At 45.5% G+C, this 27,642-nt stretch overlaps 1 protein-coding gene across 1 annotated transcript in view; it reads right to left on the bottom strand.

Moving 5' to 3' along the window:
* The window catches only part of SYNE2 (spectrin repeat containing nuclear envelope protein 2), a 208,396-nt gene that overhangs the window by 127,517 nt on the left and 53,237 nt on the right, over positions 1-27,642 (bottom strand). Inside the window, exons 29-44 of the mRNA XM_033172755.1 lie at positions 26,264-26,414; positions 23,279-23,437; positions 22,458-22,619; positions 20,472-20,573; positions 18,374-18,574; positions 16,828-16,999; positions 16,035-16,147; positions 14,006-14,208; positions 12,646-12,765; positions 11,684-11,972; positions 10,469-10,638; positions 9,898-10,141; positions 7,886-8,020; positions 6,047-6,313; positions 3,024-3,179; positions 403-662 (exon numbers count right to left, since the gene is read on the bottom strand). Coding sequence (XP_033028646.1) covers positions 403-662; positions 3,024-3,179; positions 6,047-6,313; positions 7,886-8,020; positions 9,898-10,141; positions 10,469-10,638; positions 11,684-11,972; positions 12,646-12,765; positions 14,006-14,208; positions 16,035-16,147; positions 16,828-16,999; positions 18,374-18,574; positions 20,472-20,573; positions 22,458-22,619; positions 23,279-23,437; positions 26,264-26,414 — 2,904 coding nt within the window. The remainder of the gene's footprint in view (positions 1-402; positions 663-3,023; positions 3,180-6,046; positions 6,314-7,885; positions 8,021-9,897; positions 10,142-10,468; positions 10,639-11,683; positions 11,973-12,645; positions 12,766-14,005; positions 14,209-16,034; positions 16,148-16,827; positions 17,000-18,373; positions 18,575-20,471; positions 20,574-22,457; positions 22,620-23,278; positions 23,438-26,263; positions 26,415-27,642) is intronic.

Genomic DNA, 27,642 nt, shown 5'->3' with positions numbered 1-27,642 from the left:
CGCCCGCCCTGTGGAACACCCTCCCATCAGGGGTCAGAGAGATAAATAACTACCTGACATTTAGAAAATACCTGAAGGCAGCCCTGTTTAGGGAAGTTTTTAATCTGTGACTTTGTATTGTATTTTAATATTTGTTGGAAGCCGCCCAGAGTGGCTGGGGAGACCCAGCCAGATGGCCGGGGTACAAATAAATAATAATAATTATTATTATTATTGTTGTTGTTGTTGTTGTTGTTGTTGTTGTTGTTATTATTATTATTATTATTATTATTATCTGCCTTATCCTTTTAAGTGGAAACAGCAGAGATCGAGCCTGGCAACTCCTGCCGGCAGAGCATTTACTCTGCTACTGCATCCGGCAAGTTGGTCTAGGTGATATAGAAATCTGCCCCATGTACTCACGTTTTCAGGTTTTCTTTTTCCTCTGAAAAATGTTTCATTGAAGACTGGACAGCGGCGAGACATGCTTGGTAATTATTCAGTAAATGAAGCTGTGCCTGCTTGGCCTTTTTAGCAGACATTATATCCTGCAGTAGGCTGTCCCAACTAGAAGCCGCCACGCTGTCTGAATCTGGCACACCTGAGCCGCTTCCTTCTGCAGTGGTCAAGCATTCTCCTTCCCACAACGAAGAAGTTTGCCTTTCCAGTAGAGTGCACAAATTCTAGTCAGAAGACCAGGAAGAGAAGTTTTAAAATGGAACGGCCTCGTTTGCACATCATGGTAAGACATACTTGCTAATCTCACACCATTTTGCTCCTCCTCTCTAGCATACAGAAGAAGCAGACCATGATCTTAGGCTCAGCATCACTTTGAGGATCATGGTTTGTTCTGCTCCAACAAACCATGTCCAGTTAGCCAAGAACAAACCTTGCCTACTTATCGTGTTTCGTTTGGAGAAAAACCCACCATGACCCTCGGTTTGGATATAACGCCAAACCCACAGGTCATGGATTGCTTCTCCTGCACAATCGTGGGAAGAAGCAAAGCAGTCAATCTGGGCACCTTTACATTAAACCATTAACTCATTTGCCTCCTGAGAAATCTCTATGTGGGACAAGAAGCTACAGTTAGAACTGGATATGGAACAACTGATTGGTTCAAAATTGGGAAAGGAGTACGACAAGGCTGTATATTGTCTCCCTGCTTATTTAACTTATATGCAGAATACATCATGCGAAAGGCTGGACTGGATGAATCCCCAACTGGAATTAAGATTGCCGGAAAAAATATCAACAACCTCAGATATGCTGATGATACTACCTTGATGGCAGAAAGTGAGGAAGAATTGAAGAACCTTTTAATGAGGGTGAAAGAAGAGAGCGCAAAATATGGTCTGAAGCTCAACATCAAAAAAACTAAGATCATGGCCACTGGTCCCATCACCTCCTGGCAAATAGAAGGGGAAGAAATGGAGGCAGTGAGAGATTTCACTTTCTTGGGTTCCATGATCACTGCAGATGGTGACAGCAGTCACGAAATCAGAAGACGCCTGCTTCTTGGGAGAAAAGCAATGACAAACCTAGACAGCATCTTAAAAAGCAAAGACATCACCTTGCCGACAAAAGTCCGTATAGTTAAAGCTATGGTTTTCCCAGTAGTAATGTACGGAAGTGAGAGCTGGACCATAAAGAAGGCTGATCGCCGTAGAATTGATGCTTTTGAATTATGGTGCTGGAGGAGACTCTTGAGAGTCCCGTGGACTGCAAGAAGATCAAACCTATCCATTCTCAAAGAAATCAGCCCTGAGTACTCACTAGAAGGACAGATCCTGAAGTTGAGGCTCCAGTACTTTGGCCACCTCATGAGAAGAGAAGAATCCCTAGAAAAGACCCTGATGTTGGGAAAGATGGAGGGCACAAGGAGAAGGGGACGACAGAGGATGAGATGGTTGGACAGTGTTCTTGAAGCTACTAACATGAGTTTGGCCAAACTGCGAGAGGCAGTGAAGGATAGGCGTGCCTGGCGTGCTCTGGTCCATGGGGTCACGAAGAGTCGGACACGACTGAACGACTGAACAACAACAACTGCAACGTGCCATCATTTTAATTTACAAACATAAGGTTGGGTGGCTCAGTAGTGTGATTCGGTATAAGGCATCTTCCTACTTTCTGATATTTACTATTTCCCCCAGTTTGGCATTAAAAAATCATAATAATTTAGCATCAGGACTGGCACACCTTTTGCCCTTTCAGGGAAATGACAGGGGAATGGTGGGAATTTGGATCCAATCCATCTGAGGCCTCATCTAATACGTTCCCAGAAGGCCCAAATTCTGACCAAATTGCCGTTGGAATAGAGCAATGGTGAGAGAGCCTTCTGGCACTGTACTGGGGGTTGTGGGGGAGAGAGAGAGAGAGCGAGCAAGCTCTAGCCACATGCCTTCCCCTCTGCTAGCAAAGAAGCATGCCTGTAGCAACCTATGGCCCCTCACCTGCATTCTGAGGGAGCATAAGATTGCTCCATAAAAGGTTTAATCTAATGTGCCTTATTATCAAGGTTATTGCGTTATTGTACTACATTATTTATACCCTTCTGTGAATTGCCCCAAAGCCCAAATTGGATGGAACATAGTATTGGGGGGGGGGGGAGGCGGCTGGAACATTCACATCCCCTTCTTGATGATGCAGGATTGCACCATGCCTAAGTAGCCTCCATGTCACTATGTGCATGCGATAGAGCAAAAGGGTGAGGGGGTAGCAGGCACTTCATATGTAGCCACAGATTAATGAAAGGGTATATGAATTAAGGGCTTGTTCACACCTGCTTATCTCGTGCCTGGAAAGTATGGATCCGAGCCATTTTACATTTGTCCCATGCATTCTAGGGACGAACCTGAGCAGTGTTGCTTTTGCCCTGCTACTGCTTTTCCCTGGGAAAACCCACTATTTACTGCTAAATTAGAACAAACATCAACCTGGAAAAAATGTGATTGAGGCTGGCTCCAATTCAGTGGTAAACAGTGGGTTTCCCCAGGGGGAACAAGCGGAAGTGTGGTTGAGCCCCGAATCTCTCCTTTCCATACCTCTATTTCCCTCAGTTGACCATTCATCAACACAATGTCTAACTCTGCAGCCGAGATTTTCGCTTTCTTGACCTTTTGCACCATCTCTGCATAATCTGCAGTTGCCTGGTCTTCGAGAAGATGACCCCCCTGCGAAACCATTTCCATCTCAGAGCCCTGGAAACACAAACAGGTAATCAGCACGCTGCTTTCATTTGGCTCACTCTGCAACTTAGCATTTGTTTCTATGTGATTCATCCAGAAGTTAATCTCAAACAGAAGTGCTGCTAGGTCTCAAACACAGCCGGAAGCCAGATCGTCCGGGAAGAAGTCATATCCTTCTGAACTTCAGCAAACAGCTTCTTAGAGAAAGAATTTCAAGCTCCAAAGTGATTGCACCCACTGAATCCTCCTGGGCAGGAAAAAATATATAAAGTGCTTCCTGTTCCAGTTGAGTCTTGCTTGAGTGACAAAGTGCTCCTGGACTCTGCTGGTCTCTTCTGTCCTTAGTCATTCTTTGGGTCTGACCCAGTCCCACCTTGCTCTTTGGTCCTGACTATCGTTTATTCATTTATTGCCCTCCCTTCATTCTAAGGGCATTGTATAGTCAAACCTCAGGTCCCAAACGCCTCTGTTTTGGAACGTTTTGGCTCCCAAACGCTGAAAACCCAGAAGTAAATGCTCAGGTTTTCGGAAGCCAAACGTCCGACGCGGCTTCCGCTTGAGTGCAAGAAGCTCCTGCAACCAATCAGAAGCTGTACCTTGGTTGTAGAACATTTGGAAGCCGAACGTGCTTCCAGAATGTCTTATGTTTGACAACTGAGGTTTGACTGTACCTACTATATATTTAGGAAGCTAGGGCTTGCCGATCAGAAGGTCAGCAGTTCAAATCCCTGTGGTGGGGTGAGCTCCTGTTGTTCGGTCCCAGCTCCTGCCAACCTAGCAGTTCGAAAGCACATCAAAGTGCTAGTAGATAAATAGGTACCGCTCTGATGGGAAGGTAAACGGCGTTTCCGTGCACTGCTCTGGTTCACCAGAAGTGGCTTTGTCATGCTGGCCACATGACCCAGAAGTTGTACGCCGGCTCCCTCGGCCAGTAAAGCGAGATGAGCACCGCAACCCCAGAGTCATTCCCGACTGGACTTAACTGTCAGGGGTCCTTTACCTTTACCTTTTACTATATATTTGGAAAGTTATTTATTTGCTCTACATTTGGACACCTCTTAGGATATCACTGGTCTTTAATCACTGGTTGAAAAACTGCAGCGTCTTTATTTGTTTCTTAGAACTCCTAAGCAACACCAGGTATGAGGGCGCAGGTAAATAATACTATCAATATATAAGAATCCCTGATAATGAAGAATGCCGAAGGATAAGAAAAGAGGAAGGAAATACGAAGCAAGACCAGGGAGTGTTTGCATTCACATGCAAAATTGAACGTAACCATAGCAAACTTCCATCTTCCCCAATAATGCAATTATGGTAATTTTTATCCATTTAAGCAGATACGACAAACTGACTCTAAGGAGAGGCCGCACAGAGCTGCAAAATGCATAAAGTGCAATCAACTGCTAAAATACTTAAGTGGGGAAATTCTATCTAAATGGGATGCAAAACCAAAGAAAGGAACAAAGAAACTAAATTGAGACATTCAAGCAAGTGGTTACGATAAAAAGATGCAGAACTGAAGACTAATATTTGCCAGTCACATAATGGCTGCTAATGTATGGCTCTTACCATTAATTGGCTAATTCATTACACTAACGATAGCAGCAAGCTTAATATATTCATTGCTCTGTAGGTGATACTTTTGAGGAGCGGTCGCTAAACATCTGGTTCACTGGAGGAATATAAGAAGAAAAGAAGAGCCTGCAGGATCAGGCCAATGGCCCGTCTAGTCCAGCATCCTGTTCTTACAGTGACCAAGCAGGTGCCCATGGGAAACCAGGGAGCAAAACATGAGCACAGCAGAACTCTTTTCCAGCAACTGGTATTTGGAAGGGTTGCATCTTCCAACTGCGGAGGTAGAGCATAGCCACCATGGCTGGTACCGGTATCTGCTGTAAGCTTTACCCCCCCCCCCCCACGAATTTGCCTAATCCTCTTCTAAGGCCATCCAAGTTGGTGGGCATCACAGCCTCCTGGGGAGCAAGGTCCATGGTTTTGCGTGCGTGAAGCTTCTATCTTCGTTCATCTCTCCTAAACTGGCCAACCCTCAGCTTCATTGGGTATCCACGAGTTCTTTCCACGAATGATGCCGTGTTTTGCACTCAGAACTTCCTGCCAAGACTTTGCTGCAGGAGGCGGGTTCCTTCACGGTTTCAAAGATGCATAAGAGAGCAAGAGAGAGGCTTAAGCCCCTCCAAAATATGATACTGGGAGCGCTCCAAATCATCTGCCCATGGATGTACACAGAAAATAGCAGATCTAGCTGAAAGGCTACATGCAGAGATATGCAGTGATCATTGTAATGCACCCCTAGTTGTTGTTGTTGTTATTGCAATAATTATAAGATAACTGTAAAATCTTAAAACAAAAAAATAAAAATAAAATTCCTTCCAGTAGCACCTTAGAGACCAACTAAGTTTGTTCTTGGTAAATCTGAAGAAGTGTGCATGCACATGAAAGCTTATACCAATAACAAACTTAGTTGGTCTCTAAGGTGCTACTGGAAGCAATATTTATTTTTATTTTTTTTAATATGGCAGACCAACACGGGTACCTACCTGTAACTGTAAAAATCTTAGAAGGTGTTTTAATCTTAGAAGGGAGGGGGCGTGGCTGTGACCATCATGAAAGGACCGTGCACTTCTGAATTTGCCACTACATGACCGGATGGGAGTTGTAGTTTAGTAACACCTGGAGGGCTGTGCTACAGTTCACAGCGCCTCTGCCTCCCTCCGTTACTAGAAACCCGGGGAGAGAAAGTGCGAGGCTGCAGGAGCTCCAGATAAACGGCTGTATTGGCTGAAGAGCTGCCCGTGTTCAATAATAGCACTTAACAACATCCTTCAATGAAGTTGTGCAACAACAGAGATTATTACCTTGCTTTCTGGTGATGGATTTGTAATGGACGAAGGAGCAGGGTCAGTCCCCATTACTTTCCCATTCATTAACGGCAAAGTGATTGGAGGCACTTCCAACCGGCAATGCGCAGCTTGCAATTTCTTTTGATAACCAAGCGATTGCTGCTGAACCTCGTTGAGAAGATTATCATCAGGAGGCATTTGCTCCGATTTTGGCAGCGGCTTTCCACTCTTGCCTGTCAAGCTTGGGAAATTGTGGGCTTCTATCAAGCTGCCTTTTAGCCCCTGATAAACAGAAATGGGGAGAGGTGGGGGGGGGAGAGAGAGAGAGACAAGAGAGAGAAAGGGGAGGGGGGAATCTTAACCTTCTCGGGACAGAAGTTACTGAAATGTCAATTGCTTTCTTAATGGAACCAACTTCTATAGCAAAAGAAGAATAGGCCGAAGGGGTGATGAAGGTCAGGGGAACGGAAATTTGCACAGAAGAATTGTCACCCTTTACAAATACTGTGAGGATGGAGCTTGTTTATAGTAGCTCTTGCAAAGCTTGTGAATGTGTAAAGTCCCTCTCTGGTTGCCTTAATCCTGCCACTTCTCTGTGGGGGTGCTTGGGATCTTCAAGTGGGAACTTTGAGCCAGCAGTTTAAGGTGTCTGCTAAAAAAGCAGATACTACAATCTCAAGACTGCAGAAACAGAAACAGGGGCGTAATTAGCCTGTCATGTTAAACCAGTTTCACATTTGCGAAATATAAGCCGTACCCCGAAAATAAGCCATAGTGATAGGTGCAGTTCTGGTGGGTGGCAAAAGCCCCTCGGAGACCCCCCTCCCCACGCCAAGCAGCATCTGCCCTCAGGAGCCGGTGGGGATGGCGGTGGGTACGGGGGCTTTGAAAGCGAAGGAGAGTCTGCTGGCCTGCGTCCTCTCTTTCTCTCCCCGTGCTCGCCAGGCCCCTCTGGAGAATGCCCTCCTCCCTTCCTGCTGAGGGGAGAGCCGGAGGCTGGTCAGCTGCAAGGTGCAGAGCAGGCAACTCACCCGTTGTTGCCTCAGGGGCCCTGCTGCTGGCGGCTCGGAGGAAACGCCGCCATTGTCCCTGGCCCAGCTGCCTCCTCAGCCCCTCTCGCGCCCCCTCGCAGGGAGATAGCGAGCAAGAGGCGCACACAAACAGACGCCTCTTGCCTGAGTCCTAGCCCGCCTGCTCCTCACGTGCAGGGAGCCAGCGAGCGAGAGGCACATGCACAAACAGACACCTCTCACCCGAATCCTGGCCCACCTGCTCCTCACGCACAGGGAGCCAGCGAGTGAGAGGCACATGCACAAACAGACACCTCTCACCCGAATCCTGGCCCACCTGCTCCTCACGCACAGGGAGCCAGCGTGTAGGGAGCCAGCGAGTGAGAGGCATGCACAAACAGATGCCTCTTGCCCGAGTCCTGGCTCGCCTGCTCCTCGCGCGCAGGGAGCCAGTGAGTGAGAGGCATGCTGCTCCTGACGTAATAAAAAAATAAGACACCCCCTGAAAATAAGCCATACTGTGGTTTTTTTGAGAAAAAAAAATATATATATAAGACGATGTCTTATTTTAGGGGAAACACGGATAGCTCGTGGTCTACCTTTCTCCAGCCAAACCACAAACTGAAGCCAAGGGATCACTCATGGTTTGTGTGGGGGAAAGAAACCAGGAGCCTGGGGTTCAGGCCACACAGCAAACCAGGCAATGGTTTTGTTTCCCAGCAGCAGCAGGAGAGGAGCAACTTGTGCCTGCTCCTTCACGACTGTGCAGGCTGGGGCCGATGGGAGTTGTAGTCCAAAACTGCCAGAGGTCAACAGGTTGACATGCAGCATAAACTTGAGTTACCTTAACAACCAAAGCTGGTTCCTCTCCAGTGTCAGCTGACACAGGACTTGACAATTGCTCATAATTTGTCAGCCATTCCTGGAAAAGCTGTGGAGCTCCTCCTTCCGTTTGACTGATAGCTCTAAAGGATTCCACCTTTGGGTGACAAGAAAATGAGAGAATTAAAGTCAACGAAGAACCGGCAGCAAAAAGGCAGAATAATAATCATATCAACCAGGTATGACAAGGGAGAGGAGTCTAGAATTATTAAGGCACAAGCAAAAATAAAAAATAAAAACAAAGAATCATTGTGAGCAATTCCTTGCCAGCGGAATGCAACTGGGAGATTGAGTCAAAAGCAAGAATGAACAGTATTTTTATTTATCTATTTTTCTAACAACAGGCTTGCAACCCACTCAACTTTTTTGTGGGGTGTGGCCACACTCCCTTTCACACTGTTAGAATAGGACAAATCTAAACATCTCCAACTCTGACTAGGTGATCTTGAGTTCGCCTGATCATTGCCTAACAAGTTATACTTTTGCAACACCCAGTTCTCATATTGCAATGCCCTATTCCCAATTCAAGGTATTTGGTCCTAAATTGCTTGGGCCCCAAGTTTTTCCAAAAGCATCCTTTCCCAATATCTTGCACCTTACAGTTGGCAGGTGAGGCCTTGTTGGCAGTGCCCCCGCTGCAGGCTGCATGGTTGGCATTGTGACCCAGTTCCTCACTTGCTTCAAGCAAAGCATAGTTAATGTAAGCCACGGTTTCTTAGGTCAGTCAGCATGACAAACCACGGCTAAACAAAGTGGAAATTTCCTAACTCCTCCTCTGAGCTGCATGAAAGGAAGGGAGCAGCATGTGAAACTGAAGCACTAAACTTATGTTTAGCATGATGCGCAATGACTAGAACACAAAAAATAGATAAAATAGGCTAAATGGACCAAACAAAGAAAAATCTGATGCCAGAAAAGACATAAGGTTTGGTACCATGGAGCCCCTCTGCAGAGAGAAGTCCACCAGAACAGCAAGAAGACTGTTTCCTGTGGTCACCTCTCTCTCACTTCACCTCCAAAGATGGGAGACTATTTTGCATTTTACTTAGCAACAGCAAAACACACTTCTTGATTGCAAACAGAACCTCTAAGTGGCTTGCAAAAAAATAAAAGCAAACCAAATATTAAAATTGACCATTAAGACAGAGTTAAAAACAGGAATTCAAAAAAAAATCACCAAAAACTACAATAAGCTAAAATCAGATGGACAGGGTTGCCTGGACACAAATGCTTTTAGCAGGCATTGAAAAAGAGTACAGTGAAGGCAACTTCCTGATGGCAAGATGCAAGGAGTTGCAAAGTACAGGGTTCGCCACACCCAAAGATTGATTTCTTACCATTGCAGAACAAATATGTGGCAGCTGCAGCAGTGCCAGTTCTGCAGATCAAAGGGGCCAAGTGGGAAAGGCGATCCCTCAAATAAACTTAACTAGGTGGAGCCACATGGGACGTGGGTGGTGCTGTGGGTTAAACCACAGAGCCTAGGCCTTGCTGATCAGAAGGTCAGCGGTTCGAATCCCCGTGACAGGGTGAGCGCCCATTGCTCGGTCCCAGCTCCTGCCAACCTAGCAGTTCGAAAGCACGTCAAAGTGCAAGTAGATAAATAGGTACCACTCCGGCAGGAAGGTAAATGGCGTTTCTGTGCGCTGCTCTGGTTTGCAAGAAACGGCTTTGTCATGCTGGCCACATGACCTGGAAGCTGTACACCGGCTCCCTCAGCAAGTAAAGCGAGATGAGCGCCACAACCCCAGAGTCGGACACGACTGGACCTAATGGTCAGGGGTCCCTTTACCTTTACCTTTAGGTGGAGGCACTAGGTCAAATGACCAGTGGGTCTTTTGATATAGGCTCACATTAGAAGGAAAGGGGGGATATGGAAGCCCATCCTCTAGGAATCCCGTCTCAACTCAATAAGAGCTCAGAGAGAGACAGAGAAGCTACTCTGATTTCCTTTTGTAGTGGGCACACATTCTATCCCATAACACTTACTGATCCTCCTTTCTGGCTTCCACCAAGCACTTCCATCAGGCTGATATTGGGAGCATCAAATGAGATCAGCAGTTCCTCTGCATCTACCTTCTCTTGGATCTGCACGTCATGTCTGAGCACAGTACTCTGGACGTTCCCGGCCTCTCGTTCTTCCACACGGCCAAGTTTCGCTTTCTTCTTCCGTTTAGTCTGTGGTTCAGCCTTCTTGTCTTTCATGCACTCAGCTTCTCTGAAGGAACAACCCAAACACCATGAACCTCCTGCTTGTTTCTTTCACACAGAGAAGCTTCCAGAACACTCTTGAATAAATTAAAATAGGGAAGCTCTCTACACATCAGAATCAATACTATCTGCACTAAGAAATGCAGACAGCCTATACATGAGACAGAGTTGGGTATTGGTCCAGATACATGTTTACCACCTCAGAGACCTCTGATTCCTGAGTGAGAATGTTCTATGCCAGGGAACGAGAAGCAAGAGACTCAGTTCTACCATCTCTTTCAATCGTATGATATATTTCCTTGTGCGGTCTATGTTCCCTCCCCATGTTACCAACCTTAGATATCCTCTGGCCATTTGAATGGTGCTCTCCCACTGGTTTCGGACATCAGAAATCATACGCTCAACAGCGAGATTCTTGCTCCCATTGTTGCTCTTCACGTGTTCCCCGAAGCACACAATATTTTGTAGTTTTGCATCACCCTCATCTTTCAGCTGTAAAATCTCCTGCGTTGCAAGAAACAGCATGGGGGTAACTGGTTCCACACACTTGTTTTGCTTTTTAGGTTAAGCCTAATGTTGTAGCTACAATAAAGAGCCGCACTGTAAAAGTTAGATGCTACTGCAGCCCGGTTGCCAAGTGGCTCATGAATGGAAGAAAAAGATGGCACCAAAAATGAAGAAGAAGAAGAAGAAGAAGAGGAGGAGGAGTTTGGATTTGATATCCCACTTTATCACTACTTGAAGGAGTCTGAAAGTGGCTAACATTCTGCTTTCCCTTCCTCCCCGACAACAAACACTCTTTGAGGTGAGTGGGGCTGCGAGACTTCAGAGAAGTGTGACTAGCCCAAGGTCACCCAGCAGCTGCATGTGGAGGAGCGGAGACACGAACCCGGTTCCCCAGATTATGAGTCTACCGCTCTTAACCACTACACCACACTGGAAAAGGAATATTGGGGCAGAGGGGGGGGGGAAACAAAAGTGCAGGAGGGGACTTCGCTGCCCTCAGCAGACTTTCAGCATTCCCTTTGTAATTATGGGCAGGATGTCCTACAGGAATTATGTGAACTATGTCAGTTCGCAAATGCTACAATTCTCAGAGTGATTTAGCAGTACGTCCCTTTCCCCAGGGAACTCTGAGAATTGTGGTTCTGTGCAGGGAACAGGGGTGTCCTAACAACTCTTTACCACCCTTAGTAAATTACAGTTCCCAGGGGGGGGGAATGCATGACTCTTTAAAGTGGTATGATAACTGTTTTAAATGTGTAGTGCAGATGGGGCCCAAATCAGAAAGAACGCTCAATAAAGACCAGGTATAATTGAACCCCCACAAAAGCCTTATGAAGCCAAGCCAGGATGAATGCTCAAATAAACACATTGTTCGGAGGATCCCTGTGTGCCATAGTGCTGCAAATATACATCATGATGCTACTACCGGTATGTCAATTCACAAACGCAGGGTCCAGACTGGAGTCAACTGAGCGGGCAGTGAGCAAAGAGGTTCAAGGGGAACAGTATCACATCACGCAATGTGAGTTGTCTCTTTTAGTACCTTTATTTTCTCCAGGCTTTCTTCAGGCGCTGCCTTGGATTCCTTAGAGCTTAGGCCTAAGACTGTGTCTTTCAGCCTTTGCACCCAGCGGATCATATTCTGGCCAAGTTCTTCAAAATTATTTTCCTCTGCAGAAAGTACCTGGGAGACGTCAAGGCTTTTACAGACACAGGTGAGCAGCGTCTTGTACCTGTCGACAAGCTGAGGGGTTACCAGCACGACTTCCTCCTTAGATAAACCAGAGTCCCTCAAAGAACTTGCCAGCCAAGCAAGAGAATCAAATGACTCTCTGGGGGAGGAAAGAAAAAAACACACACACACACACACACAAAAATATTATTTTCTTTTGCAACATAAGGGACCATAGGTGAGAGGTAAGGCTCATATTTTGCATGTGTGTTGTCAACTGTTGGGCAGCTCTTGCTGAACATTTAACTCATTCAATAAATTTATTCAATGAGGGGTTTGGTGGGATTCGGGGTATATTTATCTAAAAGAATTTATTCTTGGTGCTTTAAAAAACATTTTAAAATAATTGCTTCAGTTTATTCATTTATGTCGTTTTTACAACTGCAGCTTCAGCCACACCCACATTTACTCTTAAAAAAAAATATTTATCAAGTTTAGGGGCTTTTTTGTCATTTTTCTGAATTATTATTATTATTTTAAAAAATACACCCCTCCCCCAGATTTCCGGAACATTTTGCCGATTTGGCTGCCCGAATCCCGGTCTTGTCTGGGAAAATCTGGACGTTTGGGAGCCCTAACTTTGGTATATTGCCTCAGGAGCATTTACCATGGGGCAATGTGGCCCTCAAGACTCAAAAGTGTTAGCTGCCACAGTACCAGATGTCTGCCGATACCAATCAGAATCAATAGTGGGCAACTTCATATGATCTGTTTATCCCGTATAGCTGGCCAAAGTAGTGAACAAATATTTAAAAAACCTAAAGGCAGGATACCTCTGTTTTAGAAGAATTTGATAAAAATGCTCCAGCCTTGGCTTCCCTTCTTGATTCTCTTGCCATTTCTTTTCCTGAAGGCTTAGCCATTCCTCTAAGCTACGGAACAGATATTCAAGTCTGGGGGGGAAAATATGTAAGGAAATAAATACAAGGATTACATGAGAACAATTATACAGCAATTTAAGGCAAACGCTGTGAAAGGGTCTTGCTCCCAGTACCAACTTTTAAGGCACCAAGTCCAGACCACTTTATTTATCTAGATCATTAATGGTGGGTCTGGTTTCTGCTCTTCCACTATTGCTTTTCACAGTTGCAGTTATCATGTTGCGTTGCTTACAAAAGAGAGGGCAAAGCAGGATTGACTATGGGTGATTTCACAGAATCATGGAATTTGTAGAGCTGGAAGAGACCAGGAAAGGTCATCTAGTCCAAACCCCTGCGATACAGGAATATTTTGCCCAACGTGGGGCTCAAACCCATGACCCTGAGATCCAGAGTCTCATGCTCTACCGACTGACTTGACATAGATTGGCAAAGATTGCTGGCTTTCAATTGCTTAATAACAACAGCAACCAATTTCTCCTTCCCCAACATTATTCTGTATACAAACTAGTTATATGTCTCACATTACAGTCATACCTTGGTTGTTGAACGCCTTGGTACTTGAACGTTTTGGTACCAAGGCGGAAGTGAGTGTTCCAGTTTGCGAACGTTTTTTGGAAGCCGAAAGTCCGGCGCAGCTTCCGATTGAGTGCAGGAAGCTCCTGCAGACAATTGGAAGCTGCACCTTGGTTTTCGAACCATTCCAGGAGTCGAACGGACTCCCAGAACGGATTAAGCTCGACAACCAAAAAGTTTGACAACCAAGGTACCACTGTACACATAACTGATATATCGAAAAGACTTTACAACCTGAGAAAAGAGACAATGCACATGTTTTTATAAACCAAGAAAATATTTTAAAACAACAACAGCAACAGCAAAATGAATTGATTCCTAAAGTTACACGGCTGGGGTGGATGAAGGAAGTTTGTGGGTTTTTCTGTAGAGGTACTCAAAATCCTTTAATTCTGAGTTTTGGATCTTGGGATTCTATCCAAAACAAACAAACCCCAAAGTCACTCCCCCAAAGCTGGAACCTGACCTCCCCTGGCTTGCATCTCCTTCTCTGTGTGTGTGCACACCCACATTTGTGGGTTTCTGTTGTTGCTGCCGTTTATTGTTATAATATTGTGTGGGTGACCTTGAAGACGACGTAATCGCAAGGTAGGATAGAAACGTCTCAAATAAAGATATAAAAGGGCTGTGTTGGTGGTCCTTAAAATAAGCTGGGCCTTAGTGCACTTGACCTTCTTACCTAGCAAACTGCTGCAAAGTGACGTGGAGCTCCTTCTCTCTCCCCTGACACCTGCTGATCACGCTTTGTAATTCTGCTTCTTGGCCCTTCACCCATCTGCTCATGTGGCTGATGTCCACTTCGGGGAAATAGCTCTCCACCTGGCTCAGGAGTGTTTTCACCTCCTGGAAAGCACTGCCTTTGCCTTCAAAGGTTAGGAAAGTCTGGACAAAAATAAACCCAAACACAAAACACAATATATGTGTGTACGCGCGCGTGTGTGTGTGTTTCAGCTGGTGCAGAATTCGGCGTCGAGGTTGCTCACCGGGACAAGACAGTTTGAGTGTAGCCCACCGATCATGGCCCAACTGCGCTGGCTGCCAATTAGTTTCTAGGCCCAACTCAAAGTGCTGGTTTGGACGTATAAAGCCTTAAACAGTTCAGGACCGGCCGCGTCTCTCCATATGAACGGACTCGGACCCTGTGGTCATCATCGGAGGTCCTTCTTCATATGCCATCTCCATGAGAGGTCTGGATTGTAGCAACACGAGTATGGGCCTTTGTGGCAGTGGTTCTGTGTATGGAATGCCCTACCCAGGGAGGTTTGGCTGGCCCTATTAGTAGTGGTAGTGGTGGTGGTGGTAGTAGTAGTAGTTGTTGTATACCACCCTTCATTCATAGATCTCAGGGCAGTTCACAACATAAAATTACAATCCAAAAACCACAAAACACATAATAAAATTACGAACAATAGCAAACCAATAGACCCCCTCCTCCCACAACACATTTAAAAGGGCATCCAATGTCAATCAGCTCAAGGCCTGGTTGAAGAGAAATGTTTTTGCCTGGCGACTAAATGTGTACAATAAAGTTGTCAGCTGAACCTCCCCAGGAAGAGCGGTATACGCCTCCAACAGATGTTGTCTTGCAGCTTCCGTAAGTCCTGGCCATTGGTCTTTCTGGCTGCAGCTGATGGGAACTGGAGTGCAGCTGGATCCCCACTCCTGCACTATGGGCTGGCTCACACATTCATGTCTATCACTCTCTGACTGTAGCAACAAAGGATGATTTGCAAATGGACCCTGAAGACTAAACACCCTGGAGAAGCATTTCCACCACCACCCAAAATCAAGCCAAGGCTTTTGACCAGGACTAAATTCTCACATTCAACGTGGGCCGGAATTACACTGCATGAATACCCATACCAAACTTGCTGTCAGAGTGAGAACCTTTGCGTAGCCAAAACAGCACCACCCACCCACCCTCAAGACATCAATAGGTGTGGCAGACGAGCTACTACAGCTGGCAGACAAGCAAATAACCTTTAAGACAGAGCTTTATAAACTGTGTGTCACAGCACGTTGGTGTGTCAGCTGCAGCGTTTAAGTGTGTCGTGTGACCCTCTCTCTGCGCTCTTCTGGGGGCTGGAAAGGGGTTAGTTTTAAACCACCGGTTTGCTGGTAAAACTGAACGACTGTGTTGCGAAATGATGGACGTCTAAAAAGTGTGCTACCAACATGAAAAGTTTGGAAAGCTCTGCTTTAAGGGGAGGCAGCCCTAATGGAAAGAGGAAACGCCAACACAGCTCAAAGAGGATTAAAGCAGGATGTTGTCCAACTGTTTGCAGGGGGCGGGGGGTGTGGTTGGAAGAGGAAAATCAGCAGGACACTAACACACACATTAAAAAAAATTAAGGAGAGGGGCACAGTAGCCCAATGAGATTGATCATGCTCAGTGTTTTTCAGTTTCTCAGGGAAGGGGGACAGAAAAATGAGGGAGAAAGATCAAAAGGAATATCACGAAAAAAGGGCATGGTTGTTGGAACACTGAACAGAAGCAGCCCACATGTCAATATTTTGTCGCAAGTTCCACTTGTTAGAGTAAATGTGTGTCTGAAAAGCTAGATCAAATCTACATGTTCAATTACCCTCTCTCCCTCTGTAGTGAAAAACTGGTGCATTATGGCTATATATAGGTGCCCCCCCCACATGCCATTTGGAGGAACACTGAACTATTGGATGCAACACCAAGTCCAAACCTCGTGCCTTACCGCCAGCCGCTGAATTTTCTCTTCCAATATCTCTTTTGTTTCTGACGGATCAAAACATTCCTTCAGATTTAGCCGGGTACTACTGAACCAGTCACAGAAATCCTGACAATGGTCTGCAGAAAGAAATATATACATATATATATAAAGTGAGACGGTGGACCTCCTAGAAGATAGAAGAAGAAGAAGAAGAAGAAGAAGAAGAAGAAGAAGAAGAAGAAGAAGAAGAAGAAGAAGAAGAAGAAAAGTTGCTGGAAACTGCAGGAAGGGAGAAGAAGAGAAGAAGAGTTTGGATTTGATATCCCGCTTTTCACTACCCAAAGGAGTCTCAAAGCGGCTAACATTCTCCTTTCCCTTCCTCCCCCACAACAAACCCTCTGTGAGGTGAGTGGGGCTGAAAGACTTCAAATAAGTGTGACTAGCCCAAGGTCACCCAGCAGCTGAATGTGGAGGAGCGGGGAAGCAAACCTGGTTCACCAGATTACGAGTCTACTGCTCTTAACCACTACACCACACTGGCTCTCAGGAAGAGAAGGGATGTGTAAACAACTGCCACAGTGCTGCCTTAGTTGAAAGGAAGAACGGCACTATGGCAGCTGTGTTAGGCTCTGCCGTTTCTAGACCTGTCTCAAGCATCCGATCTAGGATACTTCAGACATTCAAACAAACCACACTTTGATTTTCTGTGATGGTTGAAACCGGCCAGTGTGTGAGTAGCTGATTAACGTAAATAAAGGATGTCTTTTTATTTTTATTTTTTAAAGGGGTTTCTAGAAGTAGTGTTTATTTTACTTACAGTTCAGGAGAGTCATAAAGTGATCCTGGAACATTTGCATCTTGGAATCAAATAGATCAGTGACACTTTTGAGTTGTTTGTTTAATTCAACCACCTCGGGGTTCAAACAACTTGTCTCTTTTTCAAGTAACTTCACATGGTGTTTTTGCTGAAGAATCTTCTGGTGTATCTCCTAAATTAAAATACAGAAAGAAAACAATCCTTCTTTAAAGAATGCTGATAGTATTCATAAGCTTCCTGTCAGCGTGTTTCAGAAAGCAATGACCGGTAGGCAGCTCCAACGACCTATCAAAAATGGCCCATTGGTGCTGGTGGCCAAATCCAGTTCCTCAACTCTGCTTTATGGAAATACACTGTGAAAGGATTGGGCCCTTGTTTCTTTCCTGCCCTTGTCCACTCAAAAGTGCCAGCTTCTGCCTCTTCCCCTGGGCACTTATTTTCCTAACCACCCCAACTTTCTGGTGATCCGCCATTTTGTAGAATAAAAATTCCAGCCATGGAGCCTTCAACATTTAAGGTGTCTTTCCCTTGAAGAGGAGAATGGTGGTATTCACATTCAGCCACCTAGCCCTAAATCAAGGAATCACACAAGGGATCTGGTTGTGGAGGACAGTCCTGCCAGTGCCATGATAGCAAGCAGTAGGAGATGGCTTTTTGTTTATTTTTCCATTTTCTTAGTGTTGTTGCTGCTATACCTCTGCGTTGGATTTTGCCGTCGCAAAGCTGCTTTTGGCTAGGCGAGGCTTGGGAAAGCGGTCTAGAAATACTTTAAAATAAATAGCTAAACAGAATCCCTGCGCTCAGAAATGCTAGGGACAAATAACAGAGAGTAGTCATCAAGTTCACAAAAAGTAATAGCTCCACTTTTCTTCTGCGCTAGTCCGAACTCGTGTGGAGTCCTGTGTCCAGTTCTGGGTGACACTTTTAAGAAGGATTTCCCAGAAGGAAATGAAAACAGGTTCAGAGGAGTAGCAGCAAGGATGTTCGATGGTATCAAAGATGTCCTAAGAAGAAAGGCTGAAGAAACTATGTTTAACGAAGAAACAAGAGTGGGGGAGGAATATGGGAGAAGTCTTTAAGTACCTGAAGTGCTCTCACTAGGGATGTGCAAATCTGTCAATTGGATTTATTTCAGTTTCTTGTTTTTCCAAGTCTTTTGTTCAGTTCCCCACATTTCCACGTTTGCATTTTTTTAAAAAAAGTCCTCATGAGAATTTATCAGCATTTGGTACGCTATTTCGCCTTATAATACATTTTTTTTTGCAAAACACATTTTTCCTAATATAATGCAGGGAAGAGGAAGGGGAAGTTCTGCTGTGGAAGAAGAAGTTTGCCACACAAGTGGAACAGTAGTGTAAATATATCACCCTCTGGCCCTGCTCCCAAACCTGTTAAAACCTGTGCCAGCCCTATAAATCTTTAGATTCCTTTGTTAGCATTAGAGAAGTTCTGAATACAGTTCGGAAGGCAGCCAGAGACAATACCGTTGGTGTTAACCAAAGACAAGTGAGAGACAGAGTAGGTGTTTGTGTGTGTTTTAGAATACCTCCAATTTAGCAAAAATCCCCAAGGTGTTAGAAGGAGACAATGATCTGAGAAGCGATTCCGTCATTCCAATCTGCGTCTTGGCCAGGTCAAGATCTTCTTTCAGCTCAGCTGTGTTGCCATTGAGTTCAGTGCGTATTGACTGGTTCGGTAAGTGCTTTATTATTAGCTCCATTTTGTTCAAAAGAGATGATTTGATGACCTGAAAAAGGGGGGGGGGGAAACAGAGGACTTGCGTAAGAAGGTAAAAAGAGCCCGGCTGGACCGTCTAGTCCAAGCATCGTCACAGCAACCGACCTGGTGCCTGCAGGAAACCCACACGCAGGACCTGAGCACAAGAGCAACACTCTCCCCTCCTGTGGTTCCCAGCAACAGGCATTCAGAAACATTACTGCCTCCAACTGTGGAGGGGGAGCATAGCGAGCGGCCACTGGTAGCCTTATGTGATGAATCAGGTCATAGTTAGGGGCTGTTTAGAGACCCATGGAGTTTAAGGGTTAATGGAATCCCCAGTTAGAGTGGCAGACACCCTTAGGAGGCGGGACATTCCACTATTTAAAAGGAGAGAGCAGCCTGATTGATGGTGTGAGAGGGTGTGAGAGGGTTGGAGAGTGGTGACTGAAGAAGGAGGGTGTGGGACGAGGTTAGGTTTAGGTTAGGCTAGGAACGTTAAAAGATGTGTTTATGTTTATGTTGATGAAACGTAGAATATACACTGATAACAAACTAAGTTTATGAACCTATACTGAAACCACTATGCTCTGTACTAAATAAAGATCTCTTGTTTTTGAGCCAAGTCGTCGTTCTTTTGGTCCAGCAGGTTATATAAGCTCTTGAGGAGGGGAAGTCAGGAAAAGGGCAGAACTATTCTGAAAGGAGATAGTTTGTGTCTTAGAGTTCCCTCAGGAGGGGCTAGTGGGCGAAAAACCTGGGATTGCCACAGAGTTGCTAAGAGGGCTTAGTCAACTGGTATAGTGAGGGGATCTAACAAAGAGAGGCCCCGAACTATAGGCAAAAGAGAGGTTTAACCCCAAAGCCCAGAGCAGTGGAAATAACCGGCCACGGCCGCTGGACAGGAAAACCCCAGTTACTAAGAAATTCCCAGTTTATCAAACAAAGGGAAAGACAATAACAGACGGACCTCAACAGGAGAGGTGGGGTGCGTGTTAATTTGACCCAGAACACCTGAGTAAAAACGTAACTTAGTAACAAGGGGAGAGTCTGAGGTGGAGGTTCGTCGCACCTTACCCTCCACGAATCTGTATAATCCACTTGTAAAGCCAGCCAAGTTGGTGGCCATTGCTGCCTCCAGTGGGAGGGAGTTCCACAGGAGAACTACTGTACTTTTCCATGTATAAGAAAATATTTTTTTTAAACTGTAAAATAATGTTCAAAATTGGGGGTCGTCTTATACACGGCAGATGGTGCAGGTGGGGGATTGGTTGCAGCCGCTAGCAGGAGCTCATCAGCGACGGTGTTGTGTGTGATTGGTGGCTGAGGCAAGGGCTGCTTTGGATTGGGTGCCGCTGCAGCAATTGGTTTTATGATCGGTGGCTGTGGCAAGGTCTGATTTGAATTTGCTCTTGCTCCTGCGATTGGGCGTCCAGTTGCTGGCAGAAAGCTCAACAACTCTGGGCCATCTCCCCCCCCCATTTTCTTAAATTGGGAGTACCCAAAAATAGGGGGCATCTTATACACGTGTGCGCGTTATGCATGGAAAAATACGGTATGTGCTGTGTGAAAAAGCACTTGCGCAGTGCAACATCCCTTCCCTCTCTTCTCCCTGCATGCCCCCACCCACTCCACAGGGTCAAGGTGAAAACCCAGAACAGGTCTGAAGGAAGAGAGAGAGAGAGAGAGAGAGAGAAGTTCTGATACACATGTCCTTTCGCCAATGAGACAGTTTCACTGGGTAAAACCCTAAGTATATTTACTAGCGTTATTCTGCATTTCTTCATATGCACAGGTAGAAAAAGAAGGTTGCGATCGTTTCTCCCCTTCTCAACACCAATCCCCCTGGTGGCAGGCATCCTATCTATATCGATACATAACCTCCTGATGAATCGTGATCGCAGTGACTGCCCCCTTCTCCCTTTCACCTGCAATTCAAGTGGGGTCTCGTAGCCATTGAGGAGATCCTGAATTTCATCCACCTTTGCATCAAACTCCTCTAGATTCTTTCGTTGGGACTTCAAGCCAGCCTACGAAGAAAGAGGGCGAAATTGTCTCACAAGTTTTCACTTCCGTCCCGCAGATCAGAAACAAACGGCCACACGGATCGCTTATAAATCTTTCGAGACATTGAACAGATTTTTCCACTTGGCGTGAGGTTGAAGAATCACAGGTAAAAATGGAACAGGATAGAAAACGCGATCGTTAAAAGGTTGCTGGCATCCGTCTGTCTCGAGAGACAACGGAGTGCGTCTCTGAAGGTCAAGTCAAACTGCTGGAGAATCACAGCACCTTCTGTGGATACAGAGACCAGGAACTTGTAATTGCTGCCTCCCGTGTTGCTTCTGCTGCGCTGGCAGCACCAAAGTGACATGTTCAGGGAGCAAGCATGGGCAGTGCGCATGGAGGTCCTGGGCTACCTGGATGAGAAGACCCCCCCCCCTTGGCATTGTGGTCCAAAGGAAGCAGAGCAACATGTTTGGCACCAGCCGGGCTGCAGGAGTTGCCGTAAGGAGGCGTGCAGTGGTACCTCTGTCTACGAACAGTCCTGTTAACGAACTATTCAGGAAACGAACTCCGCAAAAACGGAAGTAGGTGTTCCGGTTAGTGAACTTTGCCTCGGAAGACGAACGGTGGAAGGGCACCGGCAGCGGGAGGCCTCAGTAGGGAAAGCGCGCTTTGGTTTAAGAACGCTTCGGTTTAAGAACGGAATTCCGGAACAAATTAAGTTTGTAAACCGAGGTACCCGCTGTACAAGGTGCCACCCAACTGCCTTAGGGACCCCACTCTGGATTTGTGTAAGGTTTACTCCTTAGCCTTCCCTTCTCCCGAAGATGTCCCACACAGCACTGGGGGGGGGGGGAATGTGATTAAACTGCATTAAAACGTAATCAAACACTAACAGAATTAAAACAGTATCATGGATACATGCTTTAGGGTGTGCTTAAGTCCAGGAACGGCAATGGTGTGTTTTCATACACCATGTTGCAGAGACCCAAACAGCTCCGTTCTACACACTTAAAAAAAGAAAAAAAGGAAAGCATTTCCAACACAGCACTTAGGTTGGAACTCTAAGGCCGAAGACCAGAGGGTGAGGGGAATCAACAACTTCAACTGCAGGGTAAATTGCATCGTTCCAAACACCATCTAATTTAGAACCAGTCAACGGCATTAATTAATAGGCAGATAGATTTCTATGTTACTAACTTAAACCAACTGGAAAGCTCAGTTGGTTCTTAGAGCGTGATGCTGATTATTTTATTTTATTGAATTTATATAATGCCCTATACCCGGAGGTCTCAGGGCGGTTCACAGAAAAGATCACAATATATAAAATCAAGATAAGAACAATAACCCAATAACACCCCCCCCAAAGGCACATTTTAAAAGGGTATAGGATATCAATCAGGTCAACTAAAAGACTGGTTAAAAAGGAACGTTTTCACCTGGCGCCTAAAGGTGTATATTGAAGATGCCAGGTGAACCTCCCTGGGGAGAGCATTCCACAGACGGGGAGCCACTGCAGAGAAGGCCCCGTTCTTGTGTTGCCACCCTCCAGACCTCTCAAGGAGGAGGCACATGAAGAAGGGCCTCAGAAGATGATCTCAGGGTCCGGGCAGGTTCATTTGGGAAGAGGCTGTCCTTAAGGTATTGCGGTCTGGAGCCGTTTAATAATGCCAAGGTTGCAGGTTCAATTCCCGTATGGGATGGCTGCATTGCAAGGGGTTGGACTAGATGATCCTCGGGGTCCCTTCCAACTCTGCAGTTCTATGGTTCTATGAGTCAGGCCACCGGTCCACCTGGTAGCGGCTCCCAGGCTTACCTGGAGATGCTGGGGATTGAATCTGGGGACCAAGTCAGGTGCTCTGTCACGGAGCCACAGCTATTCCCCATGCCTCCCCCATCGACCTTACCTCCAGCTCTGCCAGCTCCTTTTCAGTCAGGCAGCCACCGTCCAAGTTCTTCAGCTCCGCGTTTAACCACTCCTCGATCGAACTGGATAAATTAAGGAGCTTGTCCCACAAAGCCAGAGCTCTTTCCAGATTTTTGCAGTAGTTTTCAGTCCATTCATTGACCTTGCAGGTCAAAACAAGGGGGGGGGGGAGATCAAAGAATAAATATTTCCAAGCGAGCACCTTCGTCAGCAAAACGAGCGTGAGATGAAGTCAGACACATAAACAAGAAGTGGGGGAGGAGGGGAGGTAATCCGTTGGATGGAGAGGAGACGGTTTCTTACCAAATATGGCTTAAGACGTTATGACATCAAATACAGTGGCAACCCTCCAGGCGCTAAAGACAGGTTTGGCAAGGTGGTTTGGCTCATCAGATCCGAACATCTCCCCATTATGTGTCCCAACTAGTCCCAGACTCAAGCAGACCCAACATCTTCTTGCACTTGTAGAAAAGCATTCCTACAGCCGATCCCTAAGATTTGCACTACTGAAATGTTTCCCGGAGGGCTTAGCATTCTCAAGAGGCGCAACCTATTAAAACTGCTTGTCTATATCTCCCAGAATTATCGCTTACGAGAGACCATGCCCGACACCAGACAGAAAGCCCTGCAGAACTAAAAAACTGACACCCTGGACCCGCTCTCCTTTGTCCGCCCCCACCCCCCGTTTAGGAGTCTCCGGCATGTCGCATTTAATTCATCCGAAATATTACTTGCGAGCCAGATTCAATTACTATAATGCACAACAGATCAGAGCGCCCTGATCATTTACTTTTTACATACATCCAGCCATCTGTCCACAATTGCGTTAGCCTCATTCTCGAAGGGAGGGTCCTCCAAGCTTTTCATTTTGTTCAGCTGGGACTGAAGGCTTTTGCCGATCTGGTTTATTCTGTCAATGTCTTCGGAATGGTTGTTGAATTCTTGCTTTACCACGTTGACCTGTGGGAAAGTGATAACATGCACCCGTAAGCACATTGCATTTGGGGCAATTTAAACAGGAAAAACCTTGGGTGCCTATCCATCAGAAATACAGTGCTTTTGAAGTTACTTTTAATATTTGTAATCATTTTTTTTAAAAAAGATAAAAAATAAGAATCAGAAATGAAACAAACAGATACCATTAAGAGCAAAGAAAAATACTTATTTTTACTAACATTTTGTTCAGAATAAGGTCTAAACCAGTTACAGGTGAAACTCGAAAAATTAGGATATTGTGGAAAAGACCATTTATGTAAGCAATTGTTTTCATTAGCTACTGGAGTTTAATATATGAGATAGACTCATGACATGCAAAGCGAGATATGTCAAGCCTTTGCTTGTTATAATTGTGATGGTTATGGCGTACAGCTGGTGAAAACCCCAAAGTTGAAATTGTTAATTTAGGGTTCTCATCAGCTGTACGCCATAATCATCACATTTATAACAAATAAAGGCTTGACATATCTCGCTTTGCACGTCATGAATCTATCTCATATATTAGTTTCACCTTTTAAGTTGAATTACTGAAAGAAATGAACCTTTCCATGATATTCTAATTTTTCGAGTTTCACCTGTATGTTATCTTTCAGACAGGTTTTGCGGTTCTGCCTTCTCCCTTTTTAGGAAGGCATGACTCGTCAGCCTGCTCACTGTAGACAAAATTCCATTATTTGTTTGCCTGCTCATTTTGTTTTTTTAAAAAAATTGTATCCAGCCTCAAGCTTTTCCCATTCTAAAATTTCTAGGCTGCTTACAGTACTACTGAAAACAACAAAAACAGAGCATTAACACAGCTGTTTAAAACACATTTTAAAAAGAGAGAGAAACAAAGCCACAGTAATCCAATAAAGAGAACCTCAAAACTGCAACACCAATCAATTAAACATTAACATCAGGCACATAGCTGTCAACTTTTCCCTTTTTTTAAGGAAAATTCCCTTATTCCGAATAGGATTCCTCGCAAGAAAACGGAAAAGTTGACAGCTATGATCAGGCATCAGTCACATGATTCTGGTTTCCGGATTAATTTACACAAGATTTTGGAAGGGGAGGGGGGGATACTCTTGCGTTATGGAGCATGTGCATGTTTTATTGTAGTTGCTTCAGATATTTTGTGCAAATGATTCTGGAAGCTACAGTCGTGTGAAATAAGAACTGACTTTCTGAATTTTAAAATTGGAAGGCCTATCTTTGGATGTAAGTGTGCGCCATAATCTAAACCAGTAGTTTCCAAATGCTGGAGACAACACGGCACCATGCTTTGCCTTTTAACTTTCCATCTCAGAACTCTACATGGCTGCTTGTTTGTGCACCGATGGAGCACGGCCACTGAAACCCTGACCTCTAGCGTCTGGCGATTAGACAACATTCGTTAACTAGGTCTTTGTTTTCTGGCAGACAATGAAGTCTGTTCTGCACTAGATACAACCGGGCAGACGGTGAGAAAGTAGGGCAAAGGGCCTGGCGCAACAGATAGCAGCGAACCCGCTCTCCTATCCTTTCCATGGGGAAAATAACGCCGGGATTATGCAACCTGGCTGGTTTCTTCCCTTGAGAGAGAGGTGTGTGGATTTGGGCGCTTGACACTTATTTTTAAAAAGAAATAGCTTTAATTTAAACCTATAGGACAGTTCATATGCGGGATTGGTATTCATGTGTGTGTGTGTGTGTGTGTTTGTATTTGGAGAGGCATATAATGGCTCTGGGAATTTGGGTGGCACTGTGGTCTAAACCAGTGTTTTTCAACCACTGTTCCGCGGCACACTAGTGTGCCGCGAAATGTTGCCTGGTGTGCCGTGGGAAAAATTGAAAAATTACTTTATATATAGTCATTATAGGCACAGAGTTAATTTTTTTAACATTTTCTAATGGTGGTGTGCCTCATGATTTTTTTCACGACACAAGTGTGCCTTTGCCCAAAAAAGGTTGAAAAACACTGGTCTAAACCACTCAGCCTCTTGGGCTTGCCGATCGGAAGGTCGGCGGTTTGATTCCCCCATGACAGAGTGGGCTCCCGTTGCTCCGTCCCAGCTCCTGCCAACCTAGCAGTTTTAAAGTCCACCAGTGTAAGTAGATAAATAGGTACTGCTGTGGCAGGAAGGTAAACGGCATTTCCGTGCGCTCTGTGGTTTCTGTCACGGTGTTCCGTTGCGCCAGAAGCGGTTTAGTCATGAGCCGGAAAGCTGTCTGTGGACAAACTATGGCTGCCTCGCCCTGAAAGCAAGATGAGCGCCACAACCCCACAGTCACCTTTGACTGGACTTAACCGTCCAGGGGTCCTTTACCTTTTACCGTTACCCATAATGGCTCTCCTGTGTGCCTTTATCCCTGCATCACTGTCACTGCAATATTTCAGCCTACACTTAGGGTCACAAAACTCAAGACCAGGGGTCATATGCAGCACTCCAGCCACTCTTGGAATTCTCATCAGGACACACATACCCCCTATGAATACTGGTTGCTGGATGCAACAAGAAGGTGGAGCTCGGGACCTACCTTCAAGCTTCCCTTACACTTTGAAGCAGAAGTGGACAACCTGTGGCCCTACAGATGTTGATGGGGCCCCCCCTGTCAGTTCCACACAACATGGTCAATCATCAGGGTTGATGAGAAATGGAGCCCAACAACATCTAAGGTTGACTTCTTTCGATTTAAAGCCTACCTTTGCAACCATACAAAGCCGTTTCTTATTTCATTGTATAAAGAAATGAAAGCTAGGATTCCGTGGCCACCATAAAAAAATTGTGCAGCTTCATCTCCATTTGCACGGTACCGCAATAAACTCACCATGGCAATTATCCTCTGCAAGTTCTCTTTCCCCATGTAAGACACTTGCTGAGACAAGGTATGTTCTTGCCTCTGAATAATGCCTGTCAGACAGTTTTTGCAGCTGTGATATTGCTTCAAGAGCTCCATCACTCTTGCACAGTGTTCCTGCCTATTTGAAAGAGAGCAAAGCAAAAATAATTGACGCATTCGCAGCATGGTCTAAGCCCGAAGGCACTCGTTTTCCAATTCAAGGGATCTGGCTTTTAGAACAGAACCCAAGCAACATCTAGAAGGTCACAGATTTACAGTCTTGCTTTGCAGCCACAGGAACTAGAAACTTGCTTTTAAAAAAATGAAGCAAGGCTTCATTTGGAACAGGAAGATCTTTTAAAGTATTTCCTGACCAAGAGGATCCAGTGGACATCCATCCAGCTCCTGGGAATTTGAGCTTTATGTAAAGGAGAAAGAGATAGCACAGGGTAACTATTCTACGGTAGAGATTCAACTGCATACCAGAAATTTAAGTTCCCGCAATTGAGATAGATCAAAGCATTCTGGCACTACAAATCCACTTTCTTTTATTAAAAAACAACAACAGAGCTTTTGCAGTAAAGGAAAGTTAGGGGGGAATTGTGCGAAAAAAGTGGGCGACTCTCAATTGATGGGAAGTTAGGTTTCCATCAACTGGCAGCTTTTAATATGGAGCAGAATTCCATTGTACAGTCTCCTCTTTGCATGATGGCATAGTGCATTCCCTCTAGCCCAGGGTTTCCCAAACTTGCGTCTCCAGCTGTCTTTGGACTACAATTCCCATCACCCCTGACCACTGGTTCTGCAAGCCATGGACGATGGAAGTTGTAGTCCAAAAACAGCTGGAGACCCAAGTTTGAGAAACCCTGGTCTAGAGGGCAAGTTGTGTGGCAATGTCCCTCCCCTCCCCGAGGAATTAATGACACAGAAACGTTATGCAAATTTTAATGGGTGTAAAGGCCACAACTTTATTGGTTACGGATGTTGAGCGGTATTGGCTTAGGCGTTGGACCCTATCAGCTATATCTGACCCCAACCCGTGTGTGGGAAGTCATGGAAGGGTTAACCACCAGTAAGGAACCCCAGAGATGAACATCACCCGGAATTCCCCCTGTGATCACCATTAGGGGCGTGCCTTAGGCCCTCAGCTCCCAGGGCTTCGGACAGGGCCACGCCCCCAGAATCCTTTAATGCAGGCACGTCCAACAGGTAGATCGGGATCTACCGGTAGATCACTGGACGTCTGTGGTAGATCATTGGCTCCCCCCCAAGAAGCTCAACAACTTTGGCTCCCCTAAAAATATGGTCAACATTTTAGCCCTTCACCCCCCCCCCCAAAAAAAACAGGTCTTTCCTCCCTCCTCAGA

Source organism: Lacerta agilis, chromosome 1 (genome assembly GCF_009819535.1).
Source record: "Lacerta agilis isolate rLacAgi1 chromosome 1, rLacAgi1.pri, whole genome shotgun sequence".
Lineage (NCBI taxonomy): Eukaryota > Metazoa > Chordata > Lepidosauria > Squamata > Lacertidae > Lacerta > Lacerta agilis.
The sequence above is the reverse complement of the archived record's forward strand: the minus strand, read 5'-3'. Positions and strand labels throughout refer to the sequence as shown.